This window comes from Podarcis muralis, chromosome 7, assembly GCF_964188315.1.
Source record: "Podarcis muralis chromosome 7, rPodMur119.hap1.1, whole genome shotgun sequence".
Classification (NCBI taxonomy): Eukaryota; Metazoa; Chordata; class Lepidosauria; order Squamata; family Lacertidae; genus Podarcis; species Podarcis muralis.
The window spans coordinates 18,026,769-18,049,865 of NC_135661.1; the positions used below are offsets into that span (position 1 = coordinate 18,026,769).

General features: G+C 45.6%; 1 protein-coding gene across 1 annotated transcript in view; it reads right to left on the reverse strand.

The window, feature by feature from the left end:
* The window catches only part of PLCH2 (phospholipase C eta 2), a 118,835-nt gene that overhangs the window by 24,657 nt on the left and 71,081 nt on the right, over positions 1-23,097 (reverse strand). Inside the window, exons 12-19 of the mRNA XM_077931323.1 lie at positions 17,685-17,777; positions 15,011-15,111; positions 12,115-12,212; positions 11,530-11,712; positions 10,030-10,137; positions 8,163-8,287; positions 5,030-5,114; positions 3,776-3,922 (exon numbers count right to left, since the gene is read on the reverse strand). Coding sequence (XP_077787449.1) covers positions 3,776-3,922; positions 5,030-5,114; positions 8,163-8,287; positions 10,030-10,137; positions 11,530-11,712; positions 12,115-12,212; positions 15,011-15,111; positions 17,685-17,777 — 940 coding nt within the window. The remainder of the gene's footprint in view (positions 1-3,775; positions 3,923-5,029; positions 5,115-8,162; positions 8,288-10,029; positions 10,138-11,529; positions 11,713-12,114; positions 12,213-15,010; positions 15,112-17,684; positions 17,778-23,097) is intronic.

Genomic DNA, 23,097 nt, shown 5'->3' on the forward strand with positions numbered 1-23,097 from the left:
CCCATCCTCACTCTCCCTCCTCTTCCCTAAAAGCCACTCTCCTCAGCCCCCAACCCCCCAACAATATAATCCTCATTTCCTTTTTCCTGCCTTCAAGCTGCAGCAGCTGTAGGAGCAACAGGAGGGATGAGCTGGCAGGATGTAGTGGATAACAGCATGCTAGAAGATGTTTAGCCCCCCTCCACCTCCTATGGTCTCCCTAGGTATGCTGTTCCCCAGAGTGAATGCAGAAAAGGAGAAATAAAACTCTCTTCTCTGCTCCTCTCGCCACAACCTAAGGAAAGAGGAAACATGCTGGGAGCTCTAGTGGTGATGGCTTTGGGGGACAGGGAAGAATGAAATGATCAAGGGAGCGGGCTTGGAATTCTTCTCTGGTTCAGATCTGGATCTGAGCCAGAAAAGAATATGAAGGCATTAAAAGCTTGTGTCCTACCTGAAGCAAAGTTGTTTTTTTAAGAGCCCTTGCTCCAAATTTTGGGTTCGAGCCAGCTCAGAACACCACCCCTGCTATTTCTAAGTGAGGGTTTGGTGAGGAATATGAAGAGGCGAACAATGGAAGACCAAGAAGGGCCCATAAGCTACACACACACACACACCTCACAGGGTCAGGTGCCAACGGGGAGTGAGGAGGAAGGAAATAAGTTGGCAAAACAGTTTGGGTCTGCCAAAGGAGGGGCTGCTTCATGGGTAGCCTTGCACCCAGAAGGTCCAAGTCTCCACACCATTCTCCAACATTACTCCTGGCCATCCTACAATCAGGAACATAGAATGCAGAGACCTACTAGGGACACTGGCAGACTGCTAATTGCTCCAAGAGTGATCCCAGTGCAACCAGTTGTTGAAACAAGCAGAGAGAGTTTTCTGAGAATACTGCTGGGAGAATTTCACTTCTGGCCTCATATATTTTCAGCAAAGTCCTTCCGTGCCACCGCCCATAAATTGCACGGAGTATTTAGAGAGGTTGTTTTTGCTCCTCCCTACTTCCACTCACCCAAATGTTTATTTCGGCTCTTTAAAAAACTTGCTACCACCTACAGCTTGCCTGGGAAGAGGCCCATTTGCAGGAGTTCGGAGCCATACCCCCAGCCCCCACCCCGATCATCAAATAACACTATTCCTCTTTTATTATTGCAGCTGTCAATCCTGGAATTCCTAATTGATTCCCTTCTCCGCTGTGAACAGTTATTAATGTAATAATCAGAAATGTCTCTCATTCATTCTCTCTTTTATTTTTCTCCTTTTTAAAAGCCAGATGGATTCCTTCCTCCTCTCTCTCTCTCTCAAAAAAACTTTTCCCTTGCCAAGTTTCCTCTGCTTTGAAGAAGATGGAGAACAAGAAGGGGGGGGGGAATCAGAACAACAACACAGGGTGCTTTTATCTGAATTGGGAAGGCAGAAAAAAGGAGAGGAGGGAGGGAGAAATGGGTGAGGGTTTGAAGGAAGGGGGGACTGCGTTAAAAGCCTCTGAATTTTGCAGATACTCAGCCATCAGGCTGCTTTAACATTATAGTCGGTAATTGCAGCCACTGGTGCTCGGCCAACAAAAATGAGAGCAGAGAAAGAGATCCTGGTTTCTTTCAAGAAAGGCTTTGAAGTTTACCCCATTGACTAAGAAATCCCTCCTATCAAGCTGGAGTTGTACAAATTAGGAGCTGGCAGATATAACCACCAAGTCACAATGTGCCCATCATTCTGATTAGTGGTGGGTGGGAGGGAAGGCAGGGAGAGGAACCAGACAATTACACAAACACATAATTGGGGTGGGGACTCAAAAGAAGCCAGTCCCCTCCCAGTATCTTCCAGTACCATGCTTTAATTCCTCCTCTCTCAAAGAAAAGGCTGGGAGGTATTCAGGAATACGGCAAGTGAAAGTGTGTACTGGAGCTAACTCTGTCCCAGATTATTCCAGTTTATCAAAGGGAGCTGATTCTCTCTCTCTCTCTCTCTCTCTCTCTCTCTCTCTCTCTTTCTTTCTCTCTTTCTCTCTTTCTTTTCTCTTTACCCCAGAGGGGAGGAATTTTTCTCAGCCCAAGGGCCACATTCCCTTGTGGATAGCCTTCTGAAGGCCAAATGCCAGTGCTGGGTGTGGCCAAGGGGAAAAGTGGACGAGGCAACAGATCTGACTTTCTACCTTTGTACAGTAGGCTATACAGTGGTACCTCAGGTTAAGTACTTAATTCATTCCGGAGGTCTGTTCTTAACCTGAAACTGTTCTTAACCTGAAGCACCACTTTAGCTAATGGGGCCTCCTGCTGCCACCGCGTGTAACCCGAGGTACCACTGTATTCTAAGAATGCACAAAAATCTGTAGTGCCTACACATGTGCACAGGCGCGCGCGCACACACACACACACACACAAACACACACACCAGCAAGCATCAGGCACTATTACCATTCAAGGCCAGTGAGGAATGTGCCCAGGACAGTAGGCACGGTCTTGGAGATAGTCCCGAGGAACAGACAGAGAGCCCTGGATGATGGCATTTGGCTTCCCAAACCTGAGGTTCCCTACCTCTGCTTGACCCAGCAAACTTGCCCAATGTCCTACAGACCTGAATGGGAGCTGCTGTGGACCAATAATGTTCTTATTTCCATCACTTGTCACCTGTGCGACCACACAGGAGCCAAATTCTTAGGCTTGTGTCTCAAGTCCAGAATAAACCCCACTGAAATGAGTGGACCCAAGTTAAAGGTAGGTAAAGGTACCCCTGCCCGTACGGGCCAGTCTTGACAGACTCTAGGGTTGTGTGCTCATCTCACTTAAGAGGCCGGGGGCCAGCGCTGTCCGCAGACACTTCCGGGTCACATGGCCAGCGTGATAAAGCTGCTCTGACGAGCCAGCGCAGCACACAGAAACGCCGTTTACCTTCCCGCTAGTAAGCAATCCCTATTTATCTACTTGCACCCGGGGGTGCTTTAGAACTGCTAGGTTGGCAGGCGCTGGGACCGAGCAACGGGAGCGCACCCCGCCACGGGGATTTGAACCGCCGACCTTTTGATCGGCAAGCCCTAGGCGCTGAGGCTTTTACCCACAGCGCCACCCGCGTCTCTAACCCAAGTTAGTCATGTCCATTTAACTTCAGCAGGTTGACGTCGACTAGGGCTAACAATTGCATACAACCCCTGGGATCTGGATTTCACACGGAGGCATTGAAGATGCCAACCCTCTTCAGATGGGTTACTCTCCGGAGCAGAGGAATGGATTGGGCAACACACATAAGCACCACTGGGATAAAGAGGAGCCTCAGCTATCGATTGCTCCGGTGACGGCTGGTGCTAATTGAGACTGATGGGGTAGAAGGCAGGGATGCCAACAGTAGGTGGAGCCAGAGCCAACCATTTCTGCTTTGGTCCCCTTCCTTTTCCTCCCAGCTGAGTACTACAAGACTGAGACCAAGGAGGAGGCACCTGACAGCCAGGACCACCCTCTGGAATTATTGCAAAAAGGCAGGCAGGTGGGGGAGGGCTGAAGTTAGCAAGGCAATGCACTGCTTGCCCTAATAGACCAGCATCTACTAAATGGCTCGTCAGTTCTCTCAAAGAAAAGAGCTGCCACCTTCTATGGAGAGCCAGTGTGGCGTAGGGGTTAGAGTATTGGACTAGCACCTGGGAGGCCAGGGTTCAAATCCCCACTCAGCCATGAAGTGACCTAGGGCCAGTCACAATCTCTCAGCCTAATCTACCTCAGAGGGTTGTTGAGAGGACCAAATGTAGACCACCTTGAGTTCCTTGGAAGAAAAGGTGGTATATAGACGAAATAAATAAACAAGTAACCTGGCATCATGCTCGTAAACGATATTGTCCTCTGTCCGATGAAATCCCTCCCGATCGGGTCATGATCCCACACCAAGAACCGAATCAGGGCGATTTCTGGCATGCAAATAGGGAACACCAGAGTTTCTTCCCACATTGGATTGAAACCTGCAAAGGGAAATAAAGAGGCGGGGGACAGCAAGAGAGTTTCATTATGGCTGAATCCTGGATGAGAGCTGGTTCACAGTGGCCTATGGATGAAATAGTTTTCCTGTGCATGCTGCGAGTTCACCCATGATTTGTGGCCCTTTGTGGACCAATCTAAGATCCTTCCTTTACTAAGGTCTCTCTCAACTCTAAAAGGATGTGTTTCTAAAAGCATAACAGTCTGGTCCCTGCTGCAATGAACTTACAATCTCACTTTTGACAATAAGGAGAAGATAACAGGAAGTGGTGTTGGAAGGAAGTGGCCTTTACTGGGAGATTTTTCCCTAGGCTTAAAGCTACAGGGCTGAACTGATGTTTCAAAGAAATATGGTATATGAAATATGGTGGGAGATTAGCAGCCAAACCTAGTAATTGCATATTCTTGCTAGTTAGCACGAGAAGGGTCTATGTGTCCACAGAGCTGTATTGCTGACAGGCAGATACTCGGGCCATAGAAATACAATTGGTAGAGAGGGCTCTGTGTGATGTCATTTCCTCTCCCCTGAGCATATAGTGCTTCCTGTTCCTCTCCCTTCTGCCATGAGGGCAGATGAGCCCTGTGCTTTCTCCAGTCCCAGACACATGCCTAAGACTAGCTATACTGGAAATATAAATATTCTGCCTCTATAGTTTTTGCGTCTACCATTGTGAACCAATGCATGATTATACACTAAGTCAATCTTATCTTTAAACTTACTTTGCAAGCTGTTGCCTGGTTCTTTATTAAATGGGGTAAGAAGGGGGAAGCCAGTTTACTTCATAGCTGGACTTGCTCAAAAGAAGGCTTGCAGCCTAATTCCTATGTTTTTAAGGGATGGATTTTAAAACCGTCCAACCCATAAGTGGGCGCCTAAAGAGATAAACTGCAATCAACATATCCTCTCCTACCTATTAAAACTCATCCCACAACGCTGACTTCACGCCACACACACAAGCAATTCTTGTTTCCAGTCACCCTCGTGGGTGCAAGCAACTTCAGCGTAACTTTGCTCTCACGTCCTGAGAATATATCAGCGACCGTGGATCATGTAGAGGGGAGAGAAAAGAGTGAGGAGAAGGAAGCCGTACCATTGTCATCCACGACTCTTGTCTGCTCTTTACAGCAGTCCACAGGCAATCCGATTACTTCCACTTCCACAAATGGATCTATTATCTGGGGAAAGGGGGAGAAGAGCAGGTAATTACCATCAAAATGCTGGGATAAAACAGAACAAGCCACCCTGAAAAGCTTGAGTGCAATGTTCTACTCTGGAATCCTTGTTTCAATCTAGACATTGGAGATCCAGTGTTCTGCACCACTGCGCTATGGCCTTTCCCTGAATTCAGGGGGACTTACTTCAGAGTAGACATAGTCACGATTGCAGCCTATGGTCCCAGCTGCACCATATATTTAAAGGAGCACCATACTACAGTGGTACCTCGGATTAAGTACTTAATTCGTTCCAGAGGGCCGTTCTTAACCTGAAACTGTTCTTAATCTGAAGCACCACTTTAGCCAATGGGGCCTACCACTGCTGCCGCGCCGCTGGAGCATGATTTCTGTTCTCATCCTGAAGCAAAGTTCTTAACCCGAGGTACTATTTCTGGGTTAGCAGAGACTGTAACCTGAAGCGTATGTAACCTGAAGTGTATGTAACTCGAGGTACCACTGTACTTTAAACCGCCATGGTTTCCTCCCTCAGAATTCTGGAAATTGCCATTTGTTAAGGGTACTAAACATTATAAGGAGAACCTTCCTTATTTTGTTGTGATTAAAAACAACGTCGCAGAAAGTACAAACAGTTTTCAGTGCTGAATTTTAATTTGTTGCGATCCAAACTCAGACCTTCACCCTCAGGGTGAAGGGTGAATAAATAATAATGTCCCCACAGAGATACAATTCTTAAAAGTTCCCTGGGTAATTGATTGCTAAAACACTCTGGGAACTGTAGCTCTGTGAGGGGGGCTCCTAACAACTCTCAGCACCCTTAACAAACTACAGTTCCCAAGGTTTGCGAGGGGCATGACAGTTTATGATACTGCTTTAGATGTATGTATGCAGATGGGGCCTTAGTTCTGATTTCAGCCTAAATTCAGATAAAGGCTTCCCTGTGAAACCTGTTCCACAGCTATGGCGGTGCCCTGGGAACGGGGAAAGGCCTACCCTTAGCGCAAAACACACACATGCCTGATTCCAGATCTAAATAAATGTGAAGTATGTGCAGCTGAACTCTCAAATACAAGGAAGTGGACATCACGAAGGAATCAAAATTCAGAAAAAAAATTGAGCATTGAGCCTGTATTTTGTACTCAGGCATCCTGCACCCAATGTCAAGTCAAAAGCATCCAACCCTCTCAGAATGGATACTAGAAGTTGCTTTTCTATTGAGAAACCAACTAACAACCGGAGAGACGAGGGAGAGGACCCACATAGTTGACTTCCCCCTCCACCCTTTGCACCCAGTGAAAAAAGTGTAAAGGCCAATACTGCCTCCCCCCAACCCCCCCCCCCCCTGTACTGGGGGTTTGACACTATGCAAACAGATACCAAGAGGTGCACTAATGAAGCCCCATCCATCTTGGCTGACAAACCCAGCAGCTTTATAAATATTTACAGTGAGTTCTGGGTTTAAACTTGGCTCTCTTTGGAGGTGTTTCCCAACCCGTCCCCCCCCAAACCCCTTTTCTTCCCTGTGAAGTGGCATGAATAGGGCTCCTGCCACATTGATTGAGCATCTTGGCAGCGCTCAGCCATCTCCCCAAAGGCACTCTGTGGACAAGAAAGCAAAGTCGGCCCCTCTTTGCACAAAGAGAAAAGGCTGAGCACCTGCTAGTCTCAGGGGGGAAGAAACGTGTCGCATAATTTGTCCCAAAAAACCAAAAAAAGGAGGCCGCAGGAAGTATCCACCCCCCCACTCCGCCCCAGTCCAAACCCGTAATCAGAAAGGACTGCAAAGATAAAAGCCCGGGCCCATTTTAAGAACCCTGCAAACAATTCATTACACACATGCATATGCATAAAGAGTATACATACATACATACATACATACATACATACATACATACATACATACATGTTCTCGCAAAAAAACCCATCAGTGTTTTAGTGTGAATTTCTCATAATGCACACATTCTTTTCAAAGCAATTTCCCCTAATATAATGCATTTTTTGTTTATCATTTCCACTAATACATGCATTTATATGCACACTCTACTATCAACATATGTGGGTTTGCACATGTTACTTGCCTGGAGAACTGCATTACAAAATTAGCAGAAGGGCAAATTCCAAAGGATGGTTGTGTTTCAGTCTGAGCATTGTTTCATAGAATCATAGAACTGTAGAGTTGGAAGAGACCCGCAGGGTCATCTGGCCTGACGCTCTGCAACTAAAGTATTTCTGACAAGTGGCCACCCCACCTCTGTTTAGAAACCTCCAATGAAAGAGAGCCCGCCACTTTCCGAAGCAGTCCATCCCACTGTCAAACAGCTCTTACCACCAGAAAGTTCTCCCCAGTGTTTCAGAAAGTGCCATTTATGTAAGATTGCCTTTAAGTCTCAACTAGGGCCAGGGCCTTTTCAGTACTGGCCCCGACTTGGTGGAACGCTCTGTCACAAGAGACTAGGGCCCTGCGGGACTTGACATCTTTCCTCAGGGCCTGCAAGACAGAGCTGTTCCGCCTGGCCTTTGGTTTGGACTCCGTCTGACCCTTATGTTTCCCCTCCCCTTACGGTTTCGATCCATGAGCTACTTTTAAAATGAGGCTGCATTTTAAATTGCATTTTAACCTGTATTTTAAATTGTTTTGTTGTTGTTGTTTCCCTCCTATTATGTTTTTATTTTAATTTTACTGGTGTTAGAGCCCAGCTCTGGCCAGGAAGGGCGGGCTATAAATAAAATTTATTATTATTATTATTATTATTATTATTATTATTATTATTATTAAGAATCGAATTGAAATTCTTGCTCATTGTCACCTGTGATTGTCTTTTCCCACTTAACAATCCCACCTAACTTAGCAGTACTGGAGGCTAGGCTTAAGTAAAGGCAAGTTGTAAAAGCGAGTGGAGCTGTGGCAGTCACTGGCACCAAGATTCTGCCTACAGCAATTGGTCCTGACAGCTGCTGCCAGAGAGCTCTCAGCACACAGTGGCTGCATTGCAAGCAGATGTCGCTGTGCTCTCCCCAGATCTCTCCGCACCTCTCTCTCCAGGTCCATACCTCTCCTCTGTCTCCCAGCATGGAGTCCTTGGGCTTGGGAAGCTGCTGCCCGCTGATGATTCGCAACACGAGCTGCTTCTTCATCTGGCCAAGCAGTGGGTCTTCGGAATTTGGGTTGAAGATCCCTGAGAAAGGTTCGCAGAACATACGCAGAGATTTAAGGCAGAGCTAAGTTGTTTGCAAAATGTGCAATACGTGCATCAACTTCAGACACGCTGATCCATTGGCATAGGAAGCTCCCTTAATACTGAGCCAGACCGTTGTCTACTCTGCAAACGGAAACTCTCCCAACTGCGCTCATTTTGAAACGGCATTGATCTGTTTAGGTTTTGCTGGAATTCCCAAGCAGTGCTGCTGCAAATGTGGCTTGTTAGTCTAGAATGTGAAAATCAGACAGATACGATTCCTTCTTCTGGGGAATGGGCAGCGGAGAGAAAGAAAAAGTCAATCAATCAGTCTTTATTATTGCGGTCACAGATTGGCTACTAAATTGCAACCAGACAAACACAAAATGCCGTTTACAGGCCAGCAAAAGGCGAGAAAGAAGCTGCCTTGTTAGGCAGTAAATTCGAAGTTAATGACACAGACTAATTCTTCCAAGCCTGTGATGAGATACAGGGATAACAAGAAGTGCACATCTCTCGTTTTGTAGAAACACAGGCAGCGGCAGAGAGGACAAGAGGCTTGTCAGCAGAGCCAAGACAGCAAGATTTCATTAATTTAATCAGAGCCCAGCGGCTTGCAGACAACCAAGACAATGAAGCACAGTGTGAAGGCAATGCCAATGGCTCAGCCCTGTTCAAAATGCCTGCTTGGGCTGCCATGTGCAGGAGAGCAGATAACGGGTCTTAAGTAGGTGAAGAAAGACACAGATCCATCACAGGTGAGCCACAAAGCAAGGGAAGGCTCAGTGTGAACGAGGAACAGAGCACAATCCGGATTGAAGGGGTTTTGAAAGCCTGCAGGGTAGAGCATTTGTTCTGCATACAGAAGCCCCTGGGTTCAATTCCTAGCATACCCAGCTAGACTGGGGAATGTCCCATGCCCAAAACCTTGGAGATCTGTTGCTGGCCAGGGGAAACTGCACAGGTATAGATGAGCCAATGGTCTGACTCCATTAGTTAGCTTTAGGAACATGGGCATCTGCTCACATTTATCCTTCCTTATCTTTGTGAAAGGGCTGCAGCTCAGTGTTAGAGTTTCTGCATTGCATGCAGGAGGTCTCAAGTTCAGAACCTGGAATCTCCAGCTAGAGCTGGGAATTGGCCCTGGTCTGAGACCCAGAAGAGCCTCTGCCAGTCAGTGCAGACAGTACTAAGGTAGATGGATCAATGGTCTGACTCTGTAGAAGGCAGATTCCTATCTTCCTATCTTATTAGGATGTGCCATCTCAGACAGTGAAACTTTATGTTTGCAAATTTCTTTTCGGAATCAATTTTTTTATAAAATTAAACTTTGAAATCTTTACATATATATTCTAGATTCCAAATTTGTTATACATTTCTCTTTAAACATTGACTTCTCGCCTTTGACTCCATTTTTATTCTGTTTTTTGCAAATTTCTTCCGTGAGGGGGTCTTTAAAATATGTTCCTTGATGTGAGGAATCAAATCTGGACAACACTGAAGCTTGGTAAACCTACGTTTGATGAAGAAGCACATAAACTGCTTCTGGAAAACTAATTTTTAATTTTACCTTCTGAAAATAATCATAATAATCCTTGGGGACAGCATGGTTGACTAGCTACAACCCTGAACAGGCACACTCCTGTTTAAAAGGTGAAAATGCACTGCAACATTTTGCTGCAGCGCATGCTTGTAATAACGGTACCATCATTAGTTAAAGCTGAGATCTGCATTCCCCTTACCTTGACACATACACTTGGGTTTGAGGACGTAGCCACAGTTTCCATTGGCACTGAACTTGGCTCGGTTCAACTGAAGCATTCTCCCCTCTGACTGGTAGTTTAGAGCAACTGCAATATTTGGAAGGGTGGAGAGAGAGAGAGAGAGAGAGAGAGAGAGAGAGAGAGAGAGAGAGAGAGAGAGAGAGATGTGATAAATTGCTGAACACATTTCTAAAAGCAAAGCTGTCAGAGCAAAATGAGATAGAGCCACGTTTGAAGGCGAAAGCGACTGGATAGACTTCTTGATGCCACGGATCCAGGCAGAAGAAAGAAAACTGAGAGCGAGTAAATATATCTAGATATACATATATATTATTTTGTGCAATATCCCTGATGTGAAGAGTTGTGGCGTTCAGCTACTTTTCTCACTTTTGAGAGATGGAGCTGAATCAGCACGCTGCACGGAAAGGGGCAGAAGAAAGCAGAGGAGACGGAATATGCTAAAGCATGCAAATTTGCAAAGGAGTGATAGGCCGCCCAATTAATAAAGTTTGGGATTTGGCTGCAATGGTAAAATTAACATCTTATCTGAGAGCAAGCATTGCAAGCGAATATAGAAATAAACTCAGAAAGTACTTAATTCAATATTGCCAAGGAAATAGTTACCTCCCATGAAAGCAAGTTCAAGTAGGTTTTAACGGGTTCCTATTTTTAGCGGAAATGTTGTAATTTTATGCTAAGACCTATTTTCCTGCAGAAGGCTATGATCTGGGGGAATTCTGCACCAGACCCAAGGGCTGCCCTGCATGTAGAGCGGTACAGTAATCCAGGCTTGAGGTTACAAATACATGGACTGCATGCTGTTCCTATTCAGGAATGTCTGCAGTTGGTGAACTAGACAAAGCTGGCAAAAGGCACACACTAGCCCACTTGGGCCTCTAGTGACAAAGATGTATCCAGGAGGACTCACAAGCTACACACTTGCTCCTTCAGAGGGAGTGCAACTCCATCCAGAAGAGGTAACTTTTTTTTGGTCAAAGGTAACTTGCCAATTTCTCAACTTTTCCCTGACCATTTGTCTATGAAAAGCCTGTAGGGTGTTTTTACTACCCCAATCTGCTAACATGGGCTGTGGTAGCAAATGTGCCCTAAAGGCAGAATTAAATGTATTCCAGGGTCATTTTATGCTGCAGGCGATTTTGTTTTCGTTTCCAGAAGAAATACTGTGCGTGGCAACTGGCTGAAATTTGGGGACATAGTACAGGTGGCCATTTGTGACCATGTCCTAGAAAGGCTACCATGTGGGTCTACTTATGTGTTACTCGCACAATGAAAAGTGCGCCGGGAGAAGTTTTGGCCCCACAAATTGGATGAAGGTTCCGTGGAAAAATAAGCTTCTTCAAAGCAAGTTTCCGCTTTGTTTTAAACACAGCAGGCTTTGTAGGCAAAACAGCATCCAATTGACAGCTTTCCCATCTACCTTCCTCGTTCCTCAAAGCTTTGCCTCTGGCTCCTCCTTACCCAATTGGCACCCAGCATTCCAGAAGGGCTGAGGGTTGTAATTACTGGAGTCCACGCGATAGGAGGAAGGGTAGATTCGCGACAGCTGGTGTTGGTTGAAGCGCAGGTACTGGGCCGGCTTTTGCTGGAGGATCTGGTGAGCTTTCGTTTCGCTGAAAGAGGAGACTTGCCAACTGGAGGAGACTAGAACGAAGGTGGGGAGAGTGCATTGCCTCTTTTAGTTATTTAACAAATACGACCGGCATTCATTGATGTTTCTGCTTTCGGATCACAAGGGACTACATATTTGCATTGCATTTCCTTTACACGAAAATGAATGTGGTGGAGTAACATAACAACAATGTAAATTATACTTGTTACATAATTCTGCCACAGTAGACAGAGATGAATAACATAATTTTGGGTGGAAGATGAGCTGCAGCAGAACAGAAGCAGAGCTGCATGTGATGAATACAGAGTGGAACAGAAACCGAGGCCTTCTTCCCCATCCCTGCTTCTAAACAAAGGTGCACGGGACTGCAGCGTATACCTGCAAGGTTACCCACTGTTTCCCTTCTTATTTTGTCCTTATAGCAGGCCACCTACCTTCAGATTCTACGTCATGGATCCCAACGGATTTAGTGTATTTCACCAGGTCGGAAAGCGCTCGGGATAATTTCATGGTTTTCTTCTGTCGGTTTGTTCTATGGGAACAAAGCACATTGCGCTCATCAGTTCCGATCCAGGGGGTTTGGGGAATTAAGAGATCAGAAATCCTCAGCAGTGACAAGAAACAAGCAAACAAAGGACTGGAGGAGGAGGCAACGTGTTGTGGGAGTTGGTGAAACAATAGGTACCCATGGAAATAGAACACAAAATGCTGTCATTGTCAAATCAATGTTCTGATTAAACTTTAGCACCAAACAGCACCTGAGACTTTCTGCACACAAAATCATGTGCTCTGTCGCTCAACTACAGGCGCTCATAATGGGTGTTTGAAGAGCTACTATGCACCAATTCAGTTCATCCGGCTCAGTACGGTCTACTCTGACTGGGAATGACCACAAGCAGGTATACTCTGTGTCTGGAATTTTGCAGATGAGACAGTCTGTGTGCATTTGCACAAACCAGTCCACTTCAATCATGGATAGGGATGTTGGAGAAACAGGAATGGAAATTGCCAATATTCGTTCCTTCGCCCTAGGTCCAGAATGGAAATCAATCCCACAAATACAATCAGTATTTGCTGCTGCTGTTGCTTTCAATCTGCAAACGATATGTAATTGATTATGTCTCCCTGCCCTCCATTTGCGTTGTGTTTCCTTTGTGCTGAAATTAATGGAGTAGTACAAAATAATGGCGACGGGAGGAAATTTAACGTCACAAAGCAATTGTTCTGTCATGGGTAGCATTTGCAGCTTGCTAGATGGATCGATTCCCCCCTCTTCCTGTTCCAGGAGTTCTCCCAATTGCCACCCCAAGCCAATTTTGGGGTGCACATGGCTTCCACTGTTGGGACTCACAAGTTGAACCCCAGTCAATGTAACTTGCATAACCACTCATATAATTCCACCACAGCACACAGCAAGAGAAATAATGTAGTTCTGGGTGGGAGATGAAGTGCAGTGAAAGGGAAAGTGTGCTCCGTGTGAGAAATGCAGGGCAGAAGGAGAAATAATACCTTCTCACATCTCTAGCCATGAAGCACATGCAGGGCCGGCCCTTACATGAGGTAGTTGGCACATTCTGGGGGAAAGGAACGGTGGTGAGGTGTTGCAAGATAGAGCTGTGTATGCCTAAATTAGCCTGATGCTCTCCAGGATGGTGGAAGTCCATGTCCCATCACCAAGGCTGAAGTAAGAGTCAGCTATCAATCTGGTCAGCTTCTGAATGAGGAAGAGGGTGAGGTGGCCCCATGTTGTCTTTCACCAGAGGCAGCAAAACATCTTGGATAAGCGCTGAGTGAGTAGGTAGGTGGATTATCTGGCCTCCAGAGATTTAATCACAGATTGGAATAAAGAAAAGCATGGTGGAACTCCATCTTGCCCAGATACTTCATCTGGTTGCAGCTCAAGTGACAAAAACACCAACTTTGCATACAGAAAGTCCCAGGTTCATACCCCCCCGCCCCACCCCGCCCCGCCAGTATCTTCAGGTACGGCTAGGAGTGGGAAAGACCTCTGCCTGAACACTGGGAACCCACTGACAGTTGGTGTAAACCAGGTTCCCCAAACTTGGGTCTCCTGCTGTTTCTGGACTACAACTCCCATCATCCCTAGCTAGCAAGACCAATGGTCAGGGGTGATGGGAATTGTAGTCCAAAAAACAACTGGAGACCCAAGTTTGGGAAAGGCTAGTGTAAGCAATAGAGAGCTAGATGGACCAATGGTCTGACTCAGGATAAGGCAGCTTTCTGTGTCTTAGCTAAAGGGCTGGAGCTCTGTGGTGGAACATTTGTTGTGCATGCAGAAGGTTCCAAGTCCAGGTCCAGCATCTCCAGGTGGAGCTGGGAAGCACCCTTTTCTTAAACCCTGCCAGTCAGTGTGGACAAAGCTGAGTTAGATGAACCAATGGTCTTTCTCAGTTTAAGGCAGCTTCAGATTTTCCTCCAGACCAGACCAGGCATAGGCAAACTCAGCCCTCCAGATGTTTTGGGACTAGGCAAACTCAGCCCTCCAGATGTTTTGGGACTATAATTCCCATCATCCCTGACCACTGGTCCTATCAGCTAGGGATGATGGGAGTTGTACTCCCAAAACATCTGGAGGGCCGAGTTTGCCTATGCCTACTCTAGAACATCCTCCACCCTTCAGGTATGGCAGGAGGATATGGTTAGCTGGTAGTGAGTTAAATGCTCTTTGACCATGTGGAAAGTCATGTTTTACGTTTGATGCTCCAGACATAGCTGTCAAGCGTCCCTTATTTGGCGGGACAGTCCCTTATCCCAGCGCCATGTCCCGCTGCTGTCCCTTATTGATGATGTCCCTTAAATAAGCTACTGAAGGTAATGGGGCCCTTTCTATGTCCAGCTGTGCTTTGTCAACAACAAATTGTTGCTGTTTTTTTGTGTTGAATATATGCTATATGGTAATTTATGGACCTAATAGATATCTAAAGCCATTTGCACACAACAAAATATGTATTTTATCAAAGTAATTGTTGATCCCTTATTTTGGCTGCTGATCCCTTATTTTTGAGGCTGCTGGTCCCTTATTTTCAAATCTGTAAGTTGACAGCTATGGCTCCAGACTTGAGCTCTGGCTCAGAAAATCCTGAGCTTTCCCCCCCTAGGTCTGTATGTTTTAAAAATTATCTGCAGTCACAAGGCCTACAAACATCACACACACACACACACACACACACACACACACACATCCCACCCTAAACCCATTCCATTTCACTGTCTCTTTCCCATCCAGTTAGACTTGCTCAAGAAACCAGTCCATTAAGGCAAAGTCATTCTGCACATGTATCTGTTCAAAGAAAGGGCATTGCCACTTACTTGCTGTAATGTACCGAGCCTCTGGCTAAGTTCCCTTGACAGTCAAGGTCATCCTCACCCTCTTCCAGACTTGATGCCCTTTTCAGTTTGCTTCCTTTTTTCTGCACCAATTGGGGAGACACATCCAGAGTTAAAGCAAGCCACAGGTGACATTTGCATATATCCATGCAGGCCCAGGTGTGGATACAGAGGCCCATCTTATCAAATGGAAACATACCACAAGAGACTGTGCTTCGGGGAGAGAATATTTCCAATGTGAGTGCCGTTTGCCTACACAGCCATATGGCAACCACCATATCTAAGAGAGAGGCATTGGAAAGCTTGAGGGAGCCCCAAAGTTTGCAGAAGTACAAAAATATTCAGGAGGAAGAGCACCCTGAGAGGAAGATCTCCACCCCACCCTCAAAGCCACCCAATGAGGACTGAGCATGCTCAGTGGGCCTGGAATGCCAACTGGCTGTTGTAGGGAGGGGGTTGGAATGGAGTATCCTGGAAATGGGCATGTCCCAAACCCTGTACAGCAGCACTTCCTCACTACAACATTTTGTGGTAGGTTCCACTTCTTATTTGTAAGAGAGCTGGAAGGCAGTATGATGAAGGCACGATTTCCTCCTAGTGTACACCAGGGGAAGAGGCAGACTTCATGCTTGCGTTATCTACTTTCTGTTTTACTAGTCTAACATGAGTCACCAACTGGAGCGAGGTATAAAAGGCATTCGATTAGAATGAAAGAACAGGGTCCTTGCATTCTGATAGCAAGTTCAAACTAGTACTGGCAACATTGTGGTTCAACTTGAACTTGCAAAGAATCAGTCTTTTGGTGTGTTGAAACTCTTTGCCCATTGATATAAGGCACTGCATTGTTTTCAGAGCCTGTTAAAAACCCCTTTTTTCTTCCAGCAAGCCTATTCAGGCATGTAATTTTAGTGTGGATTTTTGACATCTGATTTTAGTGCATCTATTTTATTTTTAAAAAATAAGAATAATAATTAGTTTATAATATAAATGTTGTCATGTAATTTGCTTTATTGGTATTTTAACTGAATGGCTTAGTGCAAACTATTTAGAGCTATTTTGTTCTGGTATATAAAATTGTGTTGAAGAAAAGAAAAAGAAAAAGGCTGGGGCAGAGGTGTGTATTTTCATCTTATGAAACACTCTAAAACACAGCGCACACTGAAACTGCTGTAACAACGAGCAACAGATAACATTAACAATAACAGTATTTGTGGAGACAATTGACCTAACATTGGCCCAATTTGCATTTCACAGAATCATAGATCAGTTTTGAATCATGGAGTCGGAAGAGCCCTGAGGATCATCTAGTGCAACCCCCCCCCCCCCATGCGATGCAGGAATATGCAGCTGTCCCTTACGGGAAGTGAATCTGCAGCCTTGGTGTTATGGGCAGCACACTCTAACCAACTGCTTCCAAAGATTCCTGGCAACTGTGGTTTGCTAATGTTGCTGAGAGTTGTCAGGAGCACCAAGAGTGGTTTAACCCTCCCAGGAAACTGTAGGAATCAGAGCCAGCCCAAGGCATTTTGGCACCTGAAGCAGATTCCCAAAATGCCCCCCGCCCCACCCACCAGGGAAGAAGTGCTGAGGTAATATCTACATCAGGAACAAGGTGGGAAGAAAGCTCAGCATCAGGCTGTGGTGTCTTGTGGATCTTGCTGCCTGAGGCAGTTGCCTCACCTTGCCCCGTGAGTGGGCCAGCCCTACTAGTAACTGTAGCTCTCGGGGGCAGGGATAGGTGTTTCAACTCTCAGCGCCTTCAACAAACTACAGTTCCCAGGATTATTTGGGGGAAGATATGGCTGCTTAGAAGAAGAGTTTGGATTTGATATCCCGCTTTATCACTACCCGAAGGAGTCTCAAAGTGGCTAACATTCTCCTTTCCCTTTCTCCCCCACAACAAACACTCTGTGAGGTGAGTGGGGCTGAGAGACTTCAGAGATGTGTGACTAGCCCAAGGTGCATGTGGAGGAGCGGAGACGTGAACCCGGTTCACCAGATTACAAGTCTACCGCTCTTAACCACTACACCACACTGGCTTAAAGTGATAGGGTACTACACTGCCAGTAGGGTCACAGTTTGTACTAGTTTGTACAACCCCATTGGATGTTTCCATGCAGGTGCCCCCCAAACTTCCCTGCTTTCATGTGGGGCAAATTTCAAAAGGGACAAACAGGGAGCCCAACATGTTTCTTATGTGATCCCTGATTGCCTGGGGGCACTCTGGGAAGAAAAAAAAATGGCACCACAGCAGCACCAAAAAAAGGGCAACATTTGCGCCTCAAAACCTTTCCCATAAAAATGTAAGCGATTCTCAGGACTTTATCTCCCCTATGGGCAAAAATAAACATGGAGGGGGAAAACACTCAGCACAGCCCTGCTCTTAAATGTAGCTTTTGAGGTCCACATTGGTGTTACTTTAGAATGTGCATCAGTCTCATGTCAGTTTCAATCTAAAGAAAGGGTACTTAAGAGAAAATGAAGGGTGCAGCCTTGATAACCATGACTGGCTGCATAGCACAGTGACATCATATTCACTATGTGATCCCTTACTGGTTGCCCCTTTCTGTTCTAAATTTTTTAATGGCTTGGATGTTCAAACTTTTGCAGGGAAAGCAGGGTACTTTGTGTCTATTCCTATGAATAAATGAATAACCTTGCGCTTGGAAAAACTCCCCATCAGCGATCGGTTGTGGCGTTTGTTGATGACAGCATCCTCCCCGGATTCCACATCCTCCTCATGTTTGTTCTACAATAGCAAAGAAGGACAACATGCAAGACTGTCAATGACGAGACGGACTGACAGGAAGGCAGGTGGACAGCCTGACAGATGCACACAGAATACAACATCCTTGCACAGCATTTCGGACTTTCCGATGATTCCTGGTACCCGAGTACGAAAGTGCCATTTCATTAGGTAGTATGTATGCAGAAGGGATGCAGGTGGTGCTGTGGGTTAAACCACAGAGCCTAGGACTTGACAATCAGAAGGTTGGCGGTTTGAATCCCCGCGACGGGGTGAGCTCCCGTTGCTCGGTCCCAGCTCCTGCCAACCTAGCAGTTCGAAAGCACATCAAAGTGCAAGTAGATAAATAGGTACTGCTCCAGCAGGAAGGTAAACGGCGTTTCCGTGCGCTGCTCTGGTTCACCAGAAGCGGCTTAGTCATGCTGGCCACATGACCCAGAAACTGTACGCCGGCTCCCTTGGCCAATAAAGCGAGATGAGCGCAACAACCCCAGAGTCGGTCACGACTGGACCTAATGGTCAGGGGTCCCTTTACCTTTATCCTACAGAAAGAATACCTCCCTAGTTATCTTTTTATATATATTTTTTTTCTTTTTTTGAAAAAAAGTAGAATGCTTTTTTATTCTACCTTTCCTTTAGGAAGCTCAGGTCAGCTTATACCAGCTTTTTATCCTCACAACAATCCTGTATGGCAGCAAATGGGCAAAAGCTACAGCGCCTAGCAAACAGCAGAAATTGGTACAAGCACAAATCAGCAGCATATCTGGATGCTTGCTAGGATAAGCACAAAAGAAGCAGAGACAAAATTTAACGCTAACAACATCACTAATAATATATATATATATATATCACTAATAATGATCAGTACAAACCAAGATTAACAACAATGTCTAAATACTGTTGTCTTTGCTGACATCTGTAGAAAACTCTGGTGGGTTTTTTTGAGTTGCTAATGCAAAGATCCTTGCTTGTAACAGTTTTGTTGTGATCTGCCAAGAAATGGGAATTCACGAGGAACCCATGACATTCCAGAAATTTCTGGACTACAATTCCTTCAGTCCCCAACTATTTGGCTATGTTTGCTGGTGGTGGTGATGGGAGTTGGAGTCCAGCAAAAGTTTCCAGAGGGCCACAGGTTCCCGTAAGTCCTGTTTTAAATGTATGTCAGCAAAACCTCTGCAATGCATTTTGCATACAACAGCTTTCCTGAAGCCCCCGGCGGCTGGTTAAAAGCTCTGGGAAAGAGACCAGGAGCACTTATGAGTTGAGCTGTTCTGAGTGTGGCAGGCTTAGTACATCTTTAGAAACAACACATTATGAAATTTACATATACACGAGTCCAGGGGACAGGGGGTGTGGAATTAAAAAAGGAGAGATATTTTCATATGAAACCTCCTGGTTATTAAAAAGTACTTCATTTTATTATGGAAAACAAGATCGCTGGCACTGTGTAAAGGAGGCAGAAAGCACCTGTGTGCCTTTTATGCTCTAGTCGCCTCATGCCAGCAACCAATGGAAGCTCCGCGCCTCTCAGAAATCTCACTCACCTGGCCTCCTCATTAACTGTGTGCATTCGGCTATGGAAGCCAGAGTCATTAATAAACAATTTGGAAAGAAAGCTAATAAAAATCCAACAAAGTCAGCTACTAAAGACTGCGTTCTCAGCCCTCCCCATTTCCATTTCTAAAGCTTGCCACGTTGCATTATTCATTTTGGGTGACAGATTATCCCCTGGATGGAATGGGTGCCATTAAAGTGGGGAGGGAGATAAACAACCTGGTGCTAATCAAAACATCATTATTGAAGATACAGAGAGAGAAAGAGCTCTACCCTAAATGGACATCAGTGGGAAGAAATGTGTTCCTGCATCTTCATAAACAATGAAAAGAGCTAAGAGGAAATCAGTACGAGATGAGGCATTACTCAGCTGTTCTGCCTTGTTAACAATTGCCACCCAGAATCAGGCCAGGGAATAATACTAGCAAGCCTGCTTCAGATTGACCCAGGGAGCAGGCAGGGTCCATTCCTAGGAGGCCTAGCTGAAGGAAAGCCTACACACAAGGACTACACAGCAAAAGGAGCTGCATTACATAAAATGAAAAGAATAAATCTGCCACGCAAGTAGCCACCCTCTTAAGGATGGTAGCCCATATGTTTTAGCCTTCAGGGCCAGGATAGCTACTCATCCCTCCCTGTCTCTCAGAGTGGAAATTAACTGGAGGCCAGTTACCGTATTTATTTATGACATTTATTTCTCACCTTTCCCTCCAAGAAGTCCAGGGCAGCATACATAGTCTCTCTCCTCCCCTATTCTTATCCTACTCAGGCAGAGAAACAGTGACTGTCCTAAGTATCATGTCTGAGTGGAGATTGGGACCTGGCAAGGAGAAGGTATCCTCTTCTCTTGAATGTGGCCCATGACCCTAAGAGATTCCACCTCTCTCTTTCTGCAGGGGGAAAAAGAGCTTAAACACTAATTTAAACACTAATGCTTTGGATCCAACTAATGAGATGTGCCAGCTTTATTGGGTCTCTGATCTAGCTACTACACACCGGTACCCCAACTTGCAACCTTACACCCAGTTGCTTGGGAGCCCAGGCCATTTAAAAACAGCACTCAGTATCCCTAGGAAATGTTTCGGAAGATTTGCATCAATTAAGTTCATGTGATTAGGCAGAGGGGACACTCTAAAACAGGAATAGGGAACCAGTGACCCTCCAGATGTTTGCTGGACTGCAATGGCCACCATCATCCTTGAGCATCAGCCCCGCTGGCTGGAACTGATGGGAGCAAAAGCATCACCTGGAGGACCAGCTTTCGTAGCCCTGCTTTAAAAGGACAGCAAGTTTCCATCGTTATAATTGATAGACTAAGCAACTAGAGCTTTAGTTGATTCATAGGAAGGGGACAATTTTCATCACGGAGAGGAAATTTCTCATGTAAATTAAAGGCAGCAAATTAAGGGCATGTTTTGGGAGGGGGTTGGAGTACTGAGTGCCAGTGTGGTGCTGTGCATAAGTCGGAAGAACAGCCTTTGGCAACCTGACAAGCCGTTTTGCACTACAACCAAATTAGTTTTCTGCTAAACATTTGTCTCCCGGCATTCCTTGGATGCAAAAGGTGAATATGACCTAGCTGCCTTTCACTAAGTCTGTGTGGAACTCTGCTGGCCAGTTGTAGTGTTAAAAGATGCAGTTCTTTTGCAACTCTAATGTAGATTTGTTTTTTGCATATGCAGGTCACCCCAGTGTGTGGCTCCTGGTGTGCGGTAGGCAATTGATTCTGCGCATGACACAATGGTAGGTTTCTTAACAATCCAGGCGGATGACTTCAGCTTCTATCCCCAACATCTTGTGTTAAGGCTGGGAGTGTTCCCAAACTGAAACTATGGAGGAGAGCAGCTGTCCACCAGGGCAGACAATACTTAGCTGGATTGACCAATGGCCTGACCTGGTAAATGGCAGCTTTCTTTGTTTACTTTACCCATCAATTTGCACCTGAGCCACTATTTCAACCTAGAATCTTGGGGTTCTAATTTTGTTTTCAAAAAGTTGCTCATATAAGCCTCTCAATCCCTGGTGTCATGAGCAGACTAGGGATGGGAAGGCTAAGGTGCTGACCTTTAAAGCCCTAAACGGCCTCGGTCCAGTATATCTGAAGGAGTGTCTCTACCCCCATTGTTTTGCCTGGACACTGAGGTCCAGCTCCAAGGGCCTTCTGGCAGTTCCCTCGCTGCGAGAAGCCAAGTTACAGGGAACCAGGCAGAGGGCCTTCTCGGTAGTGGCACCCACCCTGTGGAACGCCCTCCCACCAGATGTCAAAGAGAAAAACAACTACCAGATTTTTAGAAGACATCTGAAGGCAGCCCTGTTTAGGGAAGCTTTTAATGTTTAATAGGTTATTGCATTTTAATATTCTGTTGGAAGCCGCCCAGAGTGGCTGGAGAAACCCAGCCAGATGGGCAGGGTATATATAATAAATAATAATAATAATAATAATAATAATAATAATAATAATAATAATAATTAGTGTTCATGCCCCCACAATGCTCACCAGATGAACCCTGGCATTTTGTTTATTTTTATTTATTGCATTTTGTACCCCACCTTTTTCTCCAAGGTTCTCCTCTTCCCCAGATTATCCTCACAACAACCCTGTGAGGTAGGCTGAGAGGCAGTGACTGGCCCCAAGGTCACCCAGTGAGCTTCATGGCAGAGTTGGGATTTGAACCCTGGTCTCCCAAGTCCTAGTCTGGCACTCAGCCCACCACACCAGCTCTGCAGCAAGTGAGCCTAACCTACATCACAGGGATGTTGTGAGGACAAAGGGCAATTTATCTTACAAAGAGCTCTGAAGAGAAAGCATTACCTTGTTCTCCTGGGGCTCAGAGGTGAAAGCAGAAGCAAGGGTCAGGTCAGGTCAAGTAGAGCCAAGCAAAGCAAGACCCCAGGGGGGCCTGAGGGCTGAGAAAGGGAAGTTGTTGTCCCAGAAAAGCTTAAGAAGGTTGACAGGGCCTTCCCCCCAGTGGCTCCAGCCTGGTTCCCCAGAGATGCTGTCTGACAAGGGCCTATAGCCAACTCTGCAGCCACATGGATAATGGGAGGCTGGGGTGGTGGAAGAAGAGGTCTGAGAGCTATCTTCCCCCAATTGGATTTACAGAAGGGAACAAGGCAAGGATGTCCATTATCTCTGCTACTTTTCATTCTGGTCCTAGAAGTGTTGCTTAGAGATATTAGGCAAGATGAGAGGATTGTGGCAATAAAGATTAAAAAAGAAACTAAGAGCATATGCTGATGACAATGTTAACTCTGGAAAGGCCATTGCAGGGAGCAGGAACTCTTACGGACAAACTAAATGACTTCGGTACATTAGCAGGTTTTAAGACGAACCACCAGAAATTGAAAATTTTAACAAAGAATATGACAGCAGAAAACCAGAAGGTTTTGCTGGAGAAAACAGGGCTTCAAATTGGAAAAAAAAAAAGTTAAATACTTGGGTATCACTATGACAAATATGAATTGTACATTGTTTCAAAATAAATATGTAAAAACATGAACTAAAGGCAATTATAATAGGTAATCGAATATATTATTCTCTCTCTCTTTCTCTCTCTCTCTCTCTCTCTCTCTCTCTCTCTCTCTCTCACACACACACACACAGACACACACACACACCCTGAACAGGACTTGTTCACAATAACATGTTCCTGTAACATGTCACTGAATGTCATGGGTCCCATGGTGCCAACCAGGCTGGGAACTGGGGCACAGAAGGCGTAGACTCATGTTGACTTCAATACATTTTTTAAAAATAAAATAAAAA